The sequence below is a fragment of the Spermophilus citellus genome (assembly GCF_964194105.1).
Source record: "Spermophilus citellus genome assembly, chromosome: 18".
NCBI classification, from domain to species: domain Eukaryota; kingdom Metazoa; phylum Chordata; class Mammalia; order Rodentia; family Sciuridae; genus Spermophilus; species Spermophilus citellus.
In genome coordinates, this window is record NC_138200.1 from 43,141,151 (window position 1) to 43,158,366 (window position 17,216).

General features: G+C 56.4%; 1 protein-coding gene across 6 annotated transcripts in view; it reads left to right on the plus strand.

The window, feature by feature from the left end:
• The window catches only part of NLRC5 (NLR family CARD domain containing 5), a 93,470-nt gene that overhangs the window by 52,094 nt on the left and 24,160 nt on the right, over nt 1-17,216 (plus strand). For all 6 annotated transcript variants that reach the window (XR_014019544.1, XM_081273099.1, XM_081273097.1 and 3 more), the window contains 13 exons: nt 1,453-1,518; nt 1,942-2,025; nt 3,914-3,997; nt 4,929-5,018; nt 6,985-7,053; nt 7,794-7,862; nt 8,524-8,607; nt 8,961-9,044; nt 10,493-10,582; nt 11,375-11,419; nt 12,238-12,327; nt 13,323-13,406; nt 17,103-17,186. Coding sequence is in view for 5 of the 6 variants with exons in the window: in XM_081273099.1 (XP_081129225.1) it covers nt 1,453-1,518; nt 1,942-2,025; nt 3,914-3,997; nt 4,929-5,018; nt 6,985-7,053; nt 7,794-7,862; nt 8,524-8,607; nt 8,961-9,044; nt 10,493-10,582; nt 11,375-11,419; nt 12,238-12,327; nt 13,323-13,406; nt 17,103-17,186 (1,023 nt within the window). In the remaining variant the exon portion in view is untranslated. The remainder of the gene's footprint in view (nt 1-1,452; nt 1,519-1,941; nt 2,026-3,913; nt 3,998-4,928; nt 5,019-6,984; nt 7,054-7,793; nt 7,863-8,523; nt 8,608-8,960; nt 9,045-10,492; nt 10,583-11,374; nt 11,420-12,237; nt 12,328-13,322; nt 13,407-17,102; nt 17,187-17,216) is intronic.

Sequence of the window (17,216 nt, forward strand, 5' to 3'; positions counted from 1 at the left end):
AGGCCGTTGAGGGGAGGGTGCAAGAGAGCCTAGAAAGAGCTAGAACATGGAGATTCTTTGTGCTACTGCTGCATTGAAGGGCGAGTGACTGCTTAGACTTGGAAAAGGATATGAACCTTCTTGTAAACCTGGGCCGTATGTGGCCCTGTGCAGAGAGAGCACTCCCCAAATCTCAGAGTGAGTCACAGCCTCAGGAAAGACAGGAAGACACTATTAACCTGACCACCCTCCATGCTGAGAGCTTTGGCAAGATTCTTACAACTGGAAAAAAGAGGAGAGAGCAGTTCTCTACAGCTTAGCATCACCATGAGAATTAAATAAGCAAATACATTTAGGTGCATGCAATGTGGCTGCTGGCATGCAGTTGGTGCCTAAATGCTGACTGTTCCAGCTGTGCACAGGAGAAGAAAGGGCAGAGGCTTTCCCCCCACCAAAGAAATCCCTACTGTGCTCCCCAAACTCTTCCGCGGATTATAGCTCAGTGATTGAACACTTGCCTTGCATGCGTGAGGCACTGGGTTGGATCCTCAGCACCACAGAAAAATATAGATAAATAAACAAAGAAATTGTGTCCATCTACAACTAAAAACATTTTTTAAAAAAAGTCTTTGAGCAAGTTCTTTGCCTGCTCGGAGCCTCAGTTTCCTCACCTGTACCATGACTCAGTAGGACCACTGTCCTGCTCCTCTGTCTAGAGCTGGGATGCCCAGGATAACAGCCACCAGCCACCTGTGGCCAATTAAATTTAGATTAAGTGAAATGAAATTGTGAGTCCATCAGTCCCATTTGACACACCTCAAGTGCTCAACCACCCTAGAGACTCCCACAGGGAAAAGTCATGTCACACCTCCATCAGCACAGAAAGTTCTGTGAGACAGAACAATCTAGAAGTCTTTGAAACCCAGCTCATAATGTCCTAGGTTCCCTGCGGCCCCCTGCCCTCTGCAGGTCCAGCAGGAGAGAGTCTGGACACGCTGTGGTCCCCACCTCCGGGACCCACTTACATGCAGCCCAAGCCCCCCGCCTTCTGCGCCACAGACAGTGTGTCTACAGCAGAGGCCACCGCGGGCTAGACGTTAGCCACCTCTGCTCATTAAGCTTCATCTTGTGCCTGTGCTGGACACGTGATCATGTGCTGCCTCGTGCAGTGCTTTGAGAACTCTGTATGTGAGAGAATGTCACCCCACCTTAAGAGAAGATGCAGGCTCCCAGGGGAAGTGACTTGCCCAAGACCACACACTGCAGATGGATAAGGCTTTCCTTTGACCTCAAACCTTCTGCTTCTGGTGCTGTGCTGAGTCAGACCCTGAGCACCGTCCAGCAACTGTCCTTGTGCCGACTCACCGAGAGCAGGGCTGCAGGGTCCCCAGCCCCTGGAAGCCAGGGGGAGAGGCAGGGCCCGCTAGACTCTGGCGCCCAATCCCCAACCAACGTTTGATTGGCTCTTTCCAGAGCTCCAGACCCACAGGAAACAGATGGCCAGAGGAAAGAGGCTGAGGACAGAAGGCTGACCCTCAGGTACCTCAGTGGGATCCGGGGGCCTTAAGGAGAGGGTGGTGTGGGGGAGGGGCTGTCCTTCTGCAGGAGGCACAACAGGAACAAGGAGGATAAAGGGACAAGGAGACGCAGGGCACAGAAGGGACACGAGTAGCCATCTGGCTTGGCTCAGGAGCCTCTGTCCAACAGCAGCAATGGCTATCACTGAGCGTGCCTCTGCCCTCTGCTGGGCGCCGCGCCCGGGTCACCTGGCCGTGAGCCTTGGGAGCTCTAGGAAGCGCACGTCATTGTTCCCACTTGAGGGAGGAGGAAGCTGGGTCTCAGGGAGCCTCTGCTCCTTGCCCAAGATCCCTCGGCTACTAAGAGGCGTGCACACCCCACAGCTGCAGTCAGCGCTGGAGGGGACCCAGTTCCCCTCCTGAGGCCCTCTGTCCTCTACCCCAGGCTCCAGAAATGTCAGCTCAGGGTCCATAATGTGGAGGCCCTCATAGCCCTGCTCCTGGAAGGTCCGACTCTGGAGGAAGTGGAGTGAGTATCATGGGGAGGAGGCTGGGGAAGAGGGGACGGGCCTGGCCTTTGGGGGGAGGGTGCAGGGGAGGGGCAGGTGGCCTCCTGAAGAATTTGGAGGCATCAGGAATCACAAGAGCTACCACTGTTTAGCACTTGCCCTATGCTGGGTACCCGGCCAGGGGCTTTTACATACGTATCTCATTTAATCCTGTCATCTCGATGATGTGAACACTGTCACCATCCACATTTGATAGAGGAGGAAATGAAGCCACAGAGAGGTAGATTTTTCTCAAGGTCACATGGGAAGGAAGGGTCCAGGCCAGGGTGCCAGCCCAGACAGTCTGTCTCCGGGTCTCAAACCCATAACTGCTGTGCCAGAGCTGAAGCCCCCGCTGCACCTGGGAGAAGCCGCTCCATCAGGCTGGAGGGGCTCCCACAACAGCCAGCTCTTGGGGGCACTGTTGAAGGCAGGGTTTGGGGGTTGGTGGAGGTCTTGCCATGTCACTAGGAGGGGTACCCCAAAATGACAGTCCTAGGAAATCTTCCAGTGGGCACCAGGGTGGATTGCTGGGATTCCGTGGTGTGATTTGAGGACAGAGGGACAGGGCAAGGACTTCTTTGGTGACCAATTCTTGCTCCTGACCCACTGGGAGAGCCAGGGCAGGATTAGACGGTATCAAGTACTTCTACCTACCCTGTCGCCATGGAGCCTGCCCCTGCCCCAGGCTCAGCCGCAGCAATCCCCCACCCACCTGGTTACCCAGAGAAGATACCTCCAGCCCCCTGGCCCCTCAGCCGGTCCACCCTGGGCCACTGCAACAGTTCTCACAGCTATCTCCCTTTCTCTAGCCTCTTTATCCAGCTTCTTATCACAAACCACCCTCCCCTCTCATCTGGTGACCCCAGCTTCCTCAAGGGCTTGCCTGCTTCTACCTTGGCCACCTCTTCCTGGCAGGGTGCCTGCATTTCATTGCTGCCTACCCCCCCCCCCTCATTGCCTCCCACTGCTCAAGATAACACAAAATCCTAAAATCCCATGTGATCCACAACCCTGTCCCAGCCCCCAAGCTTCATCTTATCCTGCCACTCCCCCTCAATCTTGATCCATCCCGTTACACTGGCTCCTTTTAGGTGCCACAGGGCCTTTGAATGTGCCATTTCAACTGCCAGAAAACTCCTCCCCCATCTCTCCTCTGCCCCTTACCTATTGAACTCCTTCTGGTTTTTCCAGCAAGCAGCTCAATCCTCAGGAAAGACTTCTCTAATCTTTACTCTAGGTCAGAGGTCCCTGTAATCATGAAATTTATCACAAGGAGCAATTATGTAGATTGCACAAAGGAATGGCTGCTGATAAGGCCTTGCAGTCAGGCTGCCTGGGTTCAAATCTAGGTCCACCCTGGGGCAAATGCTTTAATCACACAGCGCCTGGGTTTACTCATGAGTAAAGAAGAGATTAAGATAATAATGGTGCCTGCTTCCTAGGAAGAAGAAATATGTCAAGGGTTGCAGAAGCCTCCAGGCGATTGCCAGGGCACAGGGTGCAGCTTGTCCCCTCTAGCTAGTATTAAAAATCAATTATGAGCCGGGTGTGGTGGCACACGCCTGGAATCCCAGAGGCTCAGGAGGCTGAGGTAGGAGGATTGCAAGTTGAAGGCCAGCCTCAGCAAAGGTGAGGAGCTGAACAACCTAGTGAGACCCTGTGTCTAAATAAAATACAAAATAGGGCGGGGCATGGGGCTTAGTGGGGGAGTGCCCCTGAGTTCAATCCCCAGTAACCCCCAGAAGGAAAAAAAATTTCATTATGGCCGAAATGCTTTGTCCGGAGTCAGTGGGGGTCTATGAGGGTGCGGGGGTGGGGGGGTGCTGCGGGGCTCCCCCACAGTGCAGGGCGGCCCCTCTGTTCCAGCCTCTCAGGGAATCAGCTGGAAGACGAAGGCTGCCGACTCCTGGCTGAGGCTGCTTCCCGCCTGTACATCGCCAGGAAGCTGGAGTGAGTTGCCACCCACCCCTGGTGACAGGAGCGTCCTGGAGGGCCCCAGAAGGTCCCTGCCACCCCTGGTCCCTGAGCCACAGTCAGTAGTAATGCTGCTAACGCACCTGCCACCCCACTTTCTCCCACCTCCAGCCTTGCCACCGTCTCCGCTCCAGCCATTGCGCTCGGAGAGTGCGCTCACGGTCATCATCGGTGGCTGGTGGACCCTTTGTCCTTTCAGTAGCACTGGAGTAGGGGGCAAAGGGGTTGTGCTGGGGCAGAACTGAGGCTTTGGGTGGATGGGTGCCAGGGTGTCGGATTAAGTAGGAAGTGGTGCCTTCGTTCGGGGTCGGCTGGGGGTGAAGGGGTGGGGTGCTGGGTGTTGAGATGGGAGGGTCCCAGGCTGGGCTGCAGGGTGGGGCAGGGCAGTGCTTGGATGGCCATGTTGGGGTGTTGGGATTCCATTCGGGTTGGGGTGAGGCAGGGCTGTGGCTGGGTAGAAGTGGTTGGCTTTTACCCAAGGTCTTGGTGTGGCTCTGTCACCTCGTAGCTTTGTGATCCTGGGAAAGTAAAGCAATGTCTCTGGGCCTCAGTTTCTCCATTTGTAAAACAGGATTCCCTGAGGTCACGTGTGTGCCCACACACGTCGTCCTACAGAGCCTGGCACACCAGAGCTCAAAAGGTGGCTCCTTTACCGGCCAGGACTCTGGGCTTCAGGGACTTGAAAGCACAAGCGGGTTCCTCAGCTCTGGCTGGAGAACTCTGCTCTCTGAAGCAGGGGCGCCTTGCAGCTCTTGGCTCACCTGCATGGCCGGAATCCTTTGAGGTCCCCTGGCTAGGACCCAGGACATCTGTGACAGCCACCTCTCCCGAGTCATGAGGAGGGAGCTGGAGCCATCTGGGGTTGAGGATCGTGGCCCCTCTAATGGCTGCCTCCACCTCTCCACAGCCTCAGCGACAGTGGGCTCTCCGTGGACGGGGTGTCCTGTGTGCTGAGCGCCCTGAGCACGTGCCAAGCCCTGGAAACGCTGCATATCAGGTGGGAGCTCCCCTTCAGCCTCCGTGACCTGCACCCTCTAGCCCGAAGCTGGCCTGTCATGCTAAGTCCTTGGGAGTCTTTCGGGTCCCAGGATGTAGGACCCCCTAGAAAATGCTGCTGGTGCCCCTTCCAGACCCCCTTCCGGCAGGCACAGCTGCCCCCAGCTGCTGCTGCAGGTATGGTGTGCTCAAGGCCGGTGTCCCCTCAGGAGGACCGCCCAGGGCTGGTAGGAGCCAGAGGTGCCTGGGAGGTTGTGTACCAGTCCCCAGCCAGGGTGGCCGGTGGCAGAGGCAGCCCTTGTCTCCATCCCCTTGCAACTTGGCTCCCCTGGGATCAGGCCCCTGTGGGCCTCCCTCGGTCCTTTCCCAGCTTCTCCTGAGAGCAAGCTCCTGACAGCACACGCACCAGGGGTCAGGTGGCACGGGACCCCTGCTTCCCAGGCCCAGGCTCTGTTTCTAGGGAACCCGCCCAAGACAGGCCCCCGCCTTATTTCTGTGAGCCTCACTGTCTAGTCTGGCGAGCTGAGGACAATTTCAAGCCAAAGTCAACGCAGTTCCCAGCTTGGAGGGCGTCTCCCCCAAGGCTGTTGGCGGAGCAGAGCAGCCCCGCTGTACACACCCCCAAAGGAGAGAGGAAATCCCAATGTCCCCGCGTGGAAGGTCAGGAACCCCGCACACACCTGTAATCCCAGAGACTCAGGAGGCTGAGGCAGGAGGATGGCAAGCTCAAAGCCAGCCTCAGCAATTTAGTGAGAACCTATCTCAAAATAAAAAATAAAAAGGGCTGGGGATAGATACACAAACACATTTAGCTGCAGGGATATTCACTCCAATATGGATTATGATAGGAAAAAATGGAAATAACTTGCATGTTTAACAGTAGGATATTAGTTAAATAAACCAAGTTACCTACAAAGAAAAACACTCAATGGAACCATGAAAAAAATTTTTCAATATAGATGGGGTTTTCATATGAAGAGAAGACTGTGGGACATTAAATAAATGTGAAATTTTAATTCATGATCTTCATGATAAAGCTTTTCAAACATACTCAAAGGTAGAAAGAATGGTGCAATCTGTTCCCATGAGCAATGACTGTTCATAATTCTAATCTGTCACCCTAGCTTCATCTCTGCCTTAAAAACAAACAGTAAAACAAAAACCCAGCCAGGTGTGGTGGTGCACACCTGTAATCCCAACTACTCAGGAGACTGAGGCAAGAGGGTCACAAGTTTGAGGCCAGCCTCAGCAACTTAACAAGACCCTGAGCAACTTAGTGAGACCTTGTCCCAATTTTTTAAAAAACTTTAAAATGTTCTCACTGAGGATATATCTCAGTGGTAAAACCCCTTGGGGACAATGTCCAGTTGGCTGTGTGCAGATGCCTGTTATCTCAGTAACCTGGGAGACGGAGGCCGGAGGATCACAAGTTCCAGGACAATCTGAGCAACTTAGTAAGACCCTGCCTCGAAATAAAATGAAAAGGACTGAGGAGGTGGCTCAATGGTTGGGCACCCTTGGGTTCAATCTGAAGGAGGAGGAGGAGGAGGAAGAGGAGGAGGAGGAAGAGGAAGATGAGGAAGGAAGGAGAATTTGTAATTCCCATTTTTGCAAGAAAAAAATTTGCATTTAAAAAGCAAAACATTTGAAGGACCCAATCCTAAAAGTTAACAAGGATCATTGAGATGTCCTCCAGGGACAAGGGACATCGCCCTCAGCCCAGAGTGCTCCCAGTGTACGAGGATCACCAACTGCGGAGGAGGGGCGTTGCAGCCTGAGGTCCAAACCACAGAGGAGGAGGGATTTCATGTTTCTCTCACAGTCTTGCCTGGAAACTGGCAGTGGAAGTCAGAGGAAGGGGTTCAGCTGGAGCTGGGGGGCTCCCTAGAGCCCCTCAGATGGGATGCAAGGGGGGCACCCAGCAGAAGTCCTCACCTCTCCCTCCCCCACCCCTCCTCTCTCCACAGCCTGCTGCACAGAACCGCGGTCCTCACATTCACCCGAGAGCTGGAGGAGCAGGGGGGGACCCAGGAGAGGTAGGCCCAGCGTCCTCCCAGCCCGGTCTGGTCAGGGTCACCCACAGCAGGGTGGCAGGGAAGACCTTGACTAATGCACAAAGGGACAGGAAGTGAGCAGGCTTGTCAGGGGGTGCTGCTGTCCAGGGGAAGGTCAACAGACAGATGCCTCCCCATTTTTTGGTGCTTGAAGACAGCCCTGAGATGGAGGGTGTGGACACACGCTGGGGGGAGGGGTGGGGGGAGCCAGAGGCCGATGCTCCGGAGTCTGAGGCCCTGCAGCCTCAACCCAGCGGATGGCTCAGGCTGCTGGTCAGGACTTCCAGCTCTCTGTGGCACGAGGCCTCGTTTCTGCGTGTCCTCCTCCTGGGCTGCCCCGGCCTCGCACATGGACAGACCCAGCTCTTCCTCCTCTGTGTCCACCGCAGTCTCTTGTGCAGCGTCTGAGGTCAGAGCTGGTCAGAGCTGGTGCAGCCATCGATGGTGTCACTGATGAGGATGTTGAGGTTAATGGTAGTAGCATCGGAGGTTCACTGAGCATTTACTATGTATGCAGTAAGCTCTGTGCTAAGTCAATTCACACATGTCATACTATTGAGTGATTTGTCCCAGGCCACACCCCGGGCCAAATTAGAATCAAGGTCTCACTGACTCTGAGCCCAGCCTAGAGACTGAACCGTGCACAAGATGCAGCTGGTGAGGGACTATGAAGACAGTGGGCGAGGTGTCTGCTTACCTGGCCTTGGTGTGTGTCCCTCCAGGGCTGCATTTCTTGACAACCTCATGTCCCCCCTGTCCTGTGAGCTACCTCCAAGCTCCCGAAGGATCAGGTATGCCGATGACCTCCAGGCCCCATGTGGTTCTAGCCTCCCCTCTTCCTCCACCCGAGGCCTGACCCAAACTTCAGGCTCCAGCCCCCTATGCTCCCCGGAGGACACCATGCCCTGCTGTGACCAGGACCTGTGGCCCAGCTGTCCTCCACCCCAGATGGGGCTCAACGAGGCAGCCCCCTCAGCCCCTTCCCCTGCCCGGGGGACCTGCTCCCCCAGCTCTCTGAGCCCAGCAGCTGAAGACGGGAACTCTGGCTGGGGAGGAGGGGACTCCTCGGGGCCCCTGCTATCCTGACCCTGGGCCTCAGCCTCTGCAGGGCCCCTCCGGGGCTCTTCTTGGCTTTTCTCGTTCTGTCTGTCTGTATTTCCTCTTGTCTGTCTGTCTCTCTCATTTCTGTCTCTTTCGAGGTCTCTCTTCCTCCACCAGCCTTAGTCTTCTGTGGTCTGTCCTCCTCTGTCCCTGTCTCTGTGTGTGATGTCCTACAGAGATGCAGGGTGCAGGTGGGGTGTGGTGGCCCCCCTCATCTGTCTGTCTGTCTGGGTGCCAGATGTGTGCCTGTCCCTCCTTCCCTGCAAGCCTGGCTCTGTGGGTGTGGTGGGTGGCGGGGCTGTGACCTCCGCCTGTGGGCAGGCATGCAGGGCTGCGGTCTCCCCGCTGCAGGCTGACAAACTGTGGCTTCCAGACCAAGCACTTGGAGCAGCTCTGCAGGGCGCTGGGAGGAAGCAGCCATCTGGGTCACCTGGAGTGAGTCCGGGGGCGGGAGGGTGTTGGTGTGGCGTTTTGACTGCTTAGATCCGGAGGGCGTTCTTTTCCCGATGTTAGGAGCCCATCAGAGAATCGGATGAAAGCTGTGTCCCCTTCTCCCCAAATGCACGTTCCCAACATTTGACACCCTCTGAAGCCCACCCCCACACCCCCCAGGAGTGCATGAGCTCAGGAAAGAACCTGGGGGAGGCCCAGCGGCCCCCTGTAGATCTGTGGGACCCAGCCTGGCAGCCCAGGCTGTGCCCATTTCAGGAGAAGCCAGTGACAGGGCCGAGGACCCAGGCCAGCGCCCGCCCACCCCCCACTGACAGTTTGTCTCCCTCCCCCTCCAGCTTCTCAGGCAACTCCCTGGGGGACGAGGGGGTGACCCTGCTGGCCCAGCTGCTCCGGGGGCTGGGCCCCCTGCAATCCTTGAAGTAAGTAGCCAGCTAGGCAGAGCTGGGGTTTGTCCTCTGCAGGATGGGGTGGGGACACCTGTGTCACTCACCCGCCCTCCTGGGGTTACAGAAAAATGCCTGTGAGTCCCCAGACCCAGTTGCTGATGCAGAAAAAGAGAAAGTGCTCATGCAGGGCCCTTGCTCCTTCAGCAACGACTTCTTTCCCGTGGAGATGGGCCCAAAGGCCAGCTTCTCACTCGGGGTTTCACTTCTCAAACTCAGCTCTGCATCTCTGCAGCTCTGGACCCCTGGGAACCCAGCCACCTGCATTAGGGCAGGCATGGGTTGTGTTCAGGGCCTGGGGGGTCATGGGAAGTCCAGCGGAAGCAGGGGGAAGCATTGGTGACTAACGGCTGGCCCCATGCTGACCCCTGGGAGCCGCCAGGGACTGTGGGCTGGGACTTGGTCTGGGTAGGAAGGGAGGGTTTATGCCAGAAAGGGCACTCTAGCAGGGTGACCAGAGAGGAGGCTGTCCACTGTGGAAAGGAGCCCTGCAGGAGGTCAGGGATCCCCAAATTTTGCCTGCAGCAGATCAGAGCATCCTTGGCTCCTACAGCCCCCTCCTCCAAAGTGAGAGGAGCACTGGTGAGAGGGCACAGGTCCTGGGGCCCCAGCTGACTTTGCTTCCTACTCACTGTGTGACCTTGAGTGGGTTGGCTCGACTCTCTGAGCCCCTGGTTCCCAGTCAGCAGACACATGAACTAGAGGCACGATCACTGTTTGTCCAACCTCCGGACAGGAGGACTGCAGCCTGAGTGCCCTTCCTGCTCGGACACTGTGTCTTGGGACAAGCTTGGCAAAAAGGAGGTTGCTCCTGGTCCTGCTGGGGCCTGCACCTGGGCAGGAAGGAAGGCCTCCGCTTCACAGGCAGACGACAGACACACAGCTTGAGCCTGCAGAGCACGTCCCTGTGTGACCTCCTAACACGGGGCTCCACTGACCAGTGCCTGGGAGAGCCCTGCGCACCCTGCTGGGGTCCTCATCCTGAGGAGTGGGCAGTTAAGTGGCAAATGAAAAGCCCCACGACAGGTTGACAGAGGGACCATGGGGTAAAGGAAGGGCATGGTCCCCACGCTTTCATTTTGCACCCAGTGTCACCCTCCTTTGTCAGGTGGGGAGACTGAGCCCACTCTGGCCAAAAAGCACTGCTTAGACGGGTCACAGACCAAGGGAACCACTGAGTTCCAACCTCGGCTCTGTCACCTCATGTCTTGTCACTTTGGGCGACACCTGGCCTCTGCCTGGCCTCTGTCTCCCTTTCTGTCCAATGAGGTTGGGAGGAGTGATCTCCGAGCACCTGGGGCTTGGTGGGTTCTGTCATCTGAAATCAGGGACAATACCCCCCAACTCCCTGTCCTGTGCTCTGACCAAAGAAGGTGTGTCTGAGTCCTGGGTGGCCTCCGTCATTGTCACCCTGTGATCTGCAGCCTCAGCGAGAACGGTGTGTCCCTGAGTGCCGTGTGCTGTTTGGCCCAGTGCATGTCTGCTCTGCAGTGGGCGGCCCACCTGGATGTCAGGTGAGTGCCCCTCTGCCCCTCGCCCTGCCTGACCCCTCATCCCACAGGCCATCAGCTTCCAGTTGGGTCCCTCGTCTGTCATGTCACCACACATCCATCCTCAGAGCCCTAGATGGTACCAGGTCCAGTGAGGATGTGCTAGGTGTCCAGTGGAGAGATGGAGAGGTGGAGGGGTGGAGGGATGGAGGGAGGGGTGGGCGGAGGGAGGGGTGGAACAACATGGCCCCAGAAACACCCAAGTTTCCCAAATTCTCCGTGGGACAAAGCCCATCAGCCCCCCTTACTCCCTCTCCCAGTTGTTCTCAGAGACTTATAGGAACACTGGGAGCCCTGTGGTGGCTCAGGGACCTGAGACCTCTGGAGCTGATGAGACCACAGAGGGGAGGACACCAGCCAGCACAGAGCTATGGCCCCCCATACAGAGCCCCCATGGTTCCAGAGGCGCTGAGCCTCCTACCCCCAGGTCCCCAAGAACAGGAGGTGCAAGGCAGATGGACCCGGCTGAGCCACCTCCCAGCCATGCAGCATTGGGCAGATCCTTGAGCTCACCCACACCTCAGTTTCTTTATGTGTAAAATGAAACTCAGAAATTCTAATTCCTACCTTCACGGTGTGATCGTGAGAACCCAGTAAGAGGACACTGGCCATGTGCTCCGATGTGATCTCCCGTTGCTGGACTCGCTGAGGAAGCAGGCTGCCCCCCAGCCCTCCTGTACGGGGGTGTGGCCTCTCCAGGGCTGGGTCGGAGGTCCTCTGCCCTTTCTCAAATAGCTGCCTCCTCTCTGCTTCCAGCTTGGAGAGCCAGCAGATCCTCCTGCAGGGTGACAAGAGAGGCAGGTGAGGAGCGGGCATTCCAGGGAGATGGGGTGGGCTCCCCTCTTGCCCTGATCCCCATTTCCTCCAGGGGTCCCCACACCCATGCTGGCCACTCGGCTTGGGCAAACCCCCACCCCACCCCCCGTCAGGCACCCTACTTCTGAAACCGCCCCTGCCCCGTAGAACAGTCGCTGCCCCCAGGGTCCTGGAGGAGGGCGGGGCGCTGCGGGGAGGACCCGACCACAACCACAGCTAAGCAGCGTGGAAGGGCACCGGGCAGCTGTGTTTCCGATCTGGGGCTTTTGCCGACTCGGCTTCATGTGACTCACTGCCCCGCCGCACCCCGAGAAACCGTCGATGCTCTTGGAAAAACAGCTTTCCACCTCTCGGCGGCCAACGCCAGACGCACCGCGCGCTTTGAGGGTGCCCGCGGCTGCCCCCTAGTGGGGACGGGCGTCCCGGGCTCTCCTGGGAAGGGGCCCGCTGGGCAGTGGCTTCAGCTGACTTATGGGGTGGGCAAAGCATCGCCAGTCACGTGGGCCATCTAGGGCCTCGTTTCTGGGGAACCTCTCAGGGACATGGAGGCAGAAATCACATGGATTGCAAAGCCCATGATGGGGCGGGGAGGGGCTCTGTCCTGGCTCCCTGCACCTTCTGCGGCCGCCCTGGGACAGCTTTGAGCTGCTTGCTTTTCTCACCCTGGTTTCCCTGCCCCGGGCCTCAGTTTCCCTGTCTGTGCATGGAGGGGCTGGCCCTGGGTCGAGGGCTGGCTGCCTGTGGGAGCCCCTCCAGCCCTGAGTGCGCGGGTCCAACGTGGCTGATTGGAACGTTCCTTGCAGGGATGGGTGGATGGGTGGCTCCTCTCCAGAGTTCCCAGCCAGAGCCCACTTCTCCGGGTTCGGTCAGCGCAGCATCCCCAGGAGCTTCTGGTACTGTCTCCCGCTTCTTGTTTTGGGGTAACCACATGGAGTGGGGGGGTTAGGGAGTGGGTAGAACCTAGAGGGCCCTAGCTGGGGATTGGGAGCGAGGGAAGAGAAAGAGTCGGAGAGAAGGTAAAACCACAGCCATGAGTGTGGGCGCTGCTGGAGCCCTTGGGGCAGCTCACAGCCCGGCCCCAGTGTTCTGAGGGAGCAGACTTCACACTTTTCTAAAGCAGACAGGACCATCCTGCCCAGTCCCCAGTGCCTGGGTTGCCATCTGCTTCGGGGACACCTATTAACAGAAAGAGGCTACCTCTCTTCCAAATATACTACCCTGTACAAGAGAGGTGGGGTGTGGAGAGAAAGGCAGAGTGCTTTTGCTGGAGCGTGGCCTGGGAGGTCAGAGATTTCCCTCTCTGCCACCAGGGACTGAGACCCCAGCTGGGACTCAATGTCCTCCCCAAGAGAGATACCTAAGCTGAGGCCCCAACAGAGTTACAGGGAGGAGAGACTGAGTAGTGCCCCAGGCAGGAGGGACAGGATGAAGGAGCCCCTGGCTCTCAGAGAGTGTTTCTGTGTGGCTAGAGCGCAGAGAGGACAAGAGCACAGCGAGGCGGTGGGAAAGGCATTCCTGCTTGGTCTAAAAGTAATAGGGAGCCACAGAGGGTTTTAAGCAGGTAGAGAGGCCTGGTCAGATTTGCAGATTTGCAAAAGGAGAACTCAGAGAGTGTTAGATGGTCCAGGTGAGTGAGGATGGTGGCCCAGACTCAGGTAAGGCAGTGGGAGGGAATGGGAGGATCCCTGGACAGGATCAATGGGACACTCAGAGGCCTTGGCTGTCCTTGTGGTAGAACAGGAGTCGCCAGGGAGTAAGGGATCCTGGGGAGAGGAGAGAATGCTGAGCAGGGTAGGGAGCTTGCCACTGAGAAGGAGGAGAGGGACCCCGGCTGCACAGGGCCCTGGGCCCTCTCTGATCCCCTGCCCCTCCCTCTGTCCCTTCTCAGCCTCAAGGAGTGTCAGCTGGAGCCTCTGAGCCTCACCAGCCTCTGTGCCGCTCTGGAGCAGTGTCCAGGGCCACTAGAAGTGCAGTAAGTGACAAGACGCAGCCCCAGAGGGCCCCATGTAACCAGGGTGGGGGCCCCTGTTTAGAAGACAGGAGTCTCTCCCGCCCCTCCCTGCCAGGCCCTGCTAGCCCTCGCCCATCGGGGATCTCCGGCCTGTTGGTAGGAGACTGGTTGTCCTCAGCAGCCCCCAGCCTCGGACACCACCCCTCCCACCGGAACCTGCCATGCAGGACCTTCCACTCCCCACACTCACCCCAGGACACCGGGGAGCCCTGTCTGTCCCCACCCAGGCACCCACATAGGCCGGCCTGTGTGGCTGGAGGTTGTCACTTCTAAAAGCCCTTCTTTGGAGTTCCACACCCCCAGGACCACCTCCACCTGAACACCTGTGACAGGGGACTAGACTTGCAACCAGGAATCTTGATTGAGCCACCTACAAGCTGGTGACTTTAGGCAAATGACTTTAACTCCCGGGCCTCAGCTTCCTCACCTGCAAAGCCCATGGTCAGCCTGTCCTTCGGTGGTCTTCGTTGTCTTTGTATTACAGTAATTACCTTAAAGAGCCAAGACAAGCTGCCTCGCCTGCCCGCACAGCCCCCTTCTCTGATCAAATCCACGTTGTCGCTTGTCCACGCCCCCTTCTCCTCCATGCTCATTTGCATATTAGTTTTTACCTACTTAAGTAACTGAAATGCTTGGGACCAGCAATGTCTGAAATGCTTGGGACTTTGCTTCAGATTTGGAGATATTTATTCATATACATAGTGAGAAGTCTTGGGGATGAGACCCAAGTCTAAACGGAGGTTCATTTCCTTTTCCTATACACCTTATGCGCATGCCCTGAAGGTAATTTCAGACATTTCTAGTGGGCCTCTGCTTTTGACTGCATCCCATCACCTGTGGTCAGATGTGGAATCTTCCATCCGTGGCATCATGTCAGCTGGCACTCAAAAAGTTTCCAATTTTGGAGCATTCTTGATTTCGGATTTTTGGATTCGGGGTGTTCACCTACATTTACAGTCCGGGGCCGGGACTTTCTGCTTGCGTCTTGCTTTTGGTTTCATCTTAAATGCCCTCCCAGCCTTTCCAACAAGATAATCCATGTTGACTTCCTGGCCCGTGTCCTTTCCAGACCTTTCTCCGTGTTCAGACACATACAGATACTGAGGCAGGGGGTTACTTCATTTGTCAGTCAGGGATCTTACCATGCAGGAAAGATCCTTCTGCAACGCCCAATTGTTTGACATGGTTTTCCCTGAAGATCAAGATCTGTGAATCAGATTTGATTCTATTTGTTTGTTTGATTTTTTTATTTTTCCTCCACTGCAGATGGAGCCCGGGGCCTAGTGCATGCTAGACAAGTGCTCCACCACCGAGCCACATTCCCCAGCCACCAGCTCATTTTTTAACAAGTTATTTTAGAACAGTTTCAGATTTTTTTTGTGGGGGGCAGTACCAGGGTTTGATCTCAGGGGCACTCCACCACTGAGCCCCATCCCCAGCCCTAGTTTGTATTTTACTTAGAGACAGGGTCTCACTGAGTCGCCTAGCGCCTTGCAAAGTTGCTGAGGCTGGCTTTGAACTCGCCATCCTCCTGCCTCAGCCTTCCAAACTGTGGGGATTACAGACGTGCACCACCGCACCTGGTGCCAATTTCAGATTTGATTTACAAAAATGTTACCAAGAGAGTCCCCGCACCCGTTTCCCTTGCCGGTAACATCTCACACGGCCCCAGTGCACCCAACACAGTGAAGAAACCAACCTGGGCACATGACCATTAACTCCAGCTTTATTCAGAATTCCCAGCTTTTTTACCAATGCTCATTCTTGATGTGACCCAGGATTCCACTCAGGACCCCATGTTGCATTTAGACACCAAGCTCCTCGGCCTTCTCTGGCCTCTGGCAGTTTCCTGTTCTGTCTGTGTCTTTCCTGCTCTTGGTGGTTCTGAGGAGGACTGGTTAGCTGCTGTGGGAAATGCTGTTTGGTTGGAGCTTCTCTGTTTCTCTCTTAGCTAAGCTGGGCTTGGGGGAAGAACGTCACAGAGGCAAAATGCCCTCTCTTCTTTTTCTTCTTTTTTTTTTTTTTTTTTAAAGAGAGAGGAAAGAGAGAGAGAGAGAGAGAGAGAGAGAGAGAGAGAAATTTTTTTTAATATTTATTTTTTAGTTCTCGGTGGACACAACATCTTTGTTTGTATGTGGTGCTGAGGATCGAACCCGGGCCGCACACATGCCAGGCGAGCGCGCTACCGCTTGAGCCACAACCCCAGCCCGGCAAAATGCCCTCTCAACACACCCTCTCAGGGCCGGTGCCCTCAATGTACCCCTGCTGATGTGGAACTTGGTCACCTGGCCAAGGTTGGGTTAGAGTCCCCGCTGCAAAATCACATTTTAATTTCAACAGCATTTTATTATGGAAACTCTGAAGCATCTATAGAAATGTAAAGAACACTCAGGTGGCCTCCACCTACCTCAACACGCTCACACACTCACTCGGGGTCATTTTTTCTCTTTTGGTACTGGGGAGTGAATCCAGGGGCACTTAACCACTGAGCCACATCTCCAGCCCTTTGTATTGTTTATTGGTTTTTGTTTAGAGACAGGGTCCCACTGAGTTACTTAGGGCCTTGTTAAGGGGCTGAGGCTGGCTTTAAACTCACGATCCTCCTGCCTCAGCCTCCTGAGCCTCCAGGGTTACAGGCCAGCGCCACAGCACCATGGCTCGTCTCAGCTGTCCCAATGCGCCCAGCTTATATTTTGAATCAATTCCCGTTACCTTACGCACTCATCTGTGTGTATTCCAGTGTGCAGAGGGTTTTTTTTTTTTTCATAGCCATTATCAGACCTAAAATACTAGCAGTGATTCCATAGAAATCATACATCCCATTGATACCCAGTTGCCCCCGATCGTCTCCTGCATGTTCTTCAGAGTGTTTGTGTATCCACGTCTTTGGATTCCGACCCTCTGCCGTGAGGCCGTGCTGCGTGCTGCTCCAGGTCCCCCCCCCCAGTCTAGCATCCAGGCTGCTTCCAGGCTCTCTCGAGCAGCAATGCTGCCACACAGCCCGGAGCACACTTGGGGCCTTAACTCTCAAGCACCAACTTCTACCAGGCTCAGGACCAGGCTCTGGGGGACACAAGGATGACCTGAATGCTGCAGGCCTTGCCTACTGCCTGCCCTGAGACCACAGGGGAGAAAGCAGGACCACAAGCGGCTCCTGCCCCCTAGTAGACGTAGGTGTGAATCCCAGGGTGCTCAGAGAGAGCAGAGACCCCGGGTGGGTGCCTGGAGGTCTCCTGAGTGCAGCAGGGGATGTTGCAGTGTCCGGACGACCGATGAGCAGGAAGGTGGGCTCTGACGCGCTGGCTCGTGCCTCCTCTCGCTACCCTGCCCTGCACACTGAAGCGGCACGCTCACTACGGGGGGGGGGGGGGGGGGGGGAGTGTGCAGCGGGCGCTCTCAGGTGCCTGCAGATCAGAGTTCTGCTCGTCCATCTGGGTAGAGGGGAAAGCCCTCGGGAGTTCGTGGTGCAGCTTGCAGAGGGGATTGGGTCTGGCTCCTCCCAGTATTCTCCAGATTTCTCCAACCTTCCAGCCGCAGCACTAACTCAAGGACCCCGTGTTGTGGGGAGGAGTCTCAAGCCGCCCTGGTCCTGGCTGGGAGGCCCTGCTCCCTGCTTTCCTGGAAGGTTCCCCTCCTCACTCATATGCTCTTTTGCAGATTATCCTGCGAGACCCTGAGCGACCAGAGCCTGGAGACCTTGCTGCAGTGCTTGCTGCGGCTCCCCCAGCTGCGCCTGCTGCAGTAAGATCCCACATTTCTGCTCCCGGGGCC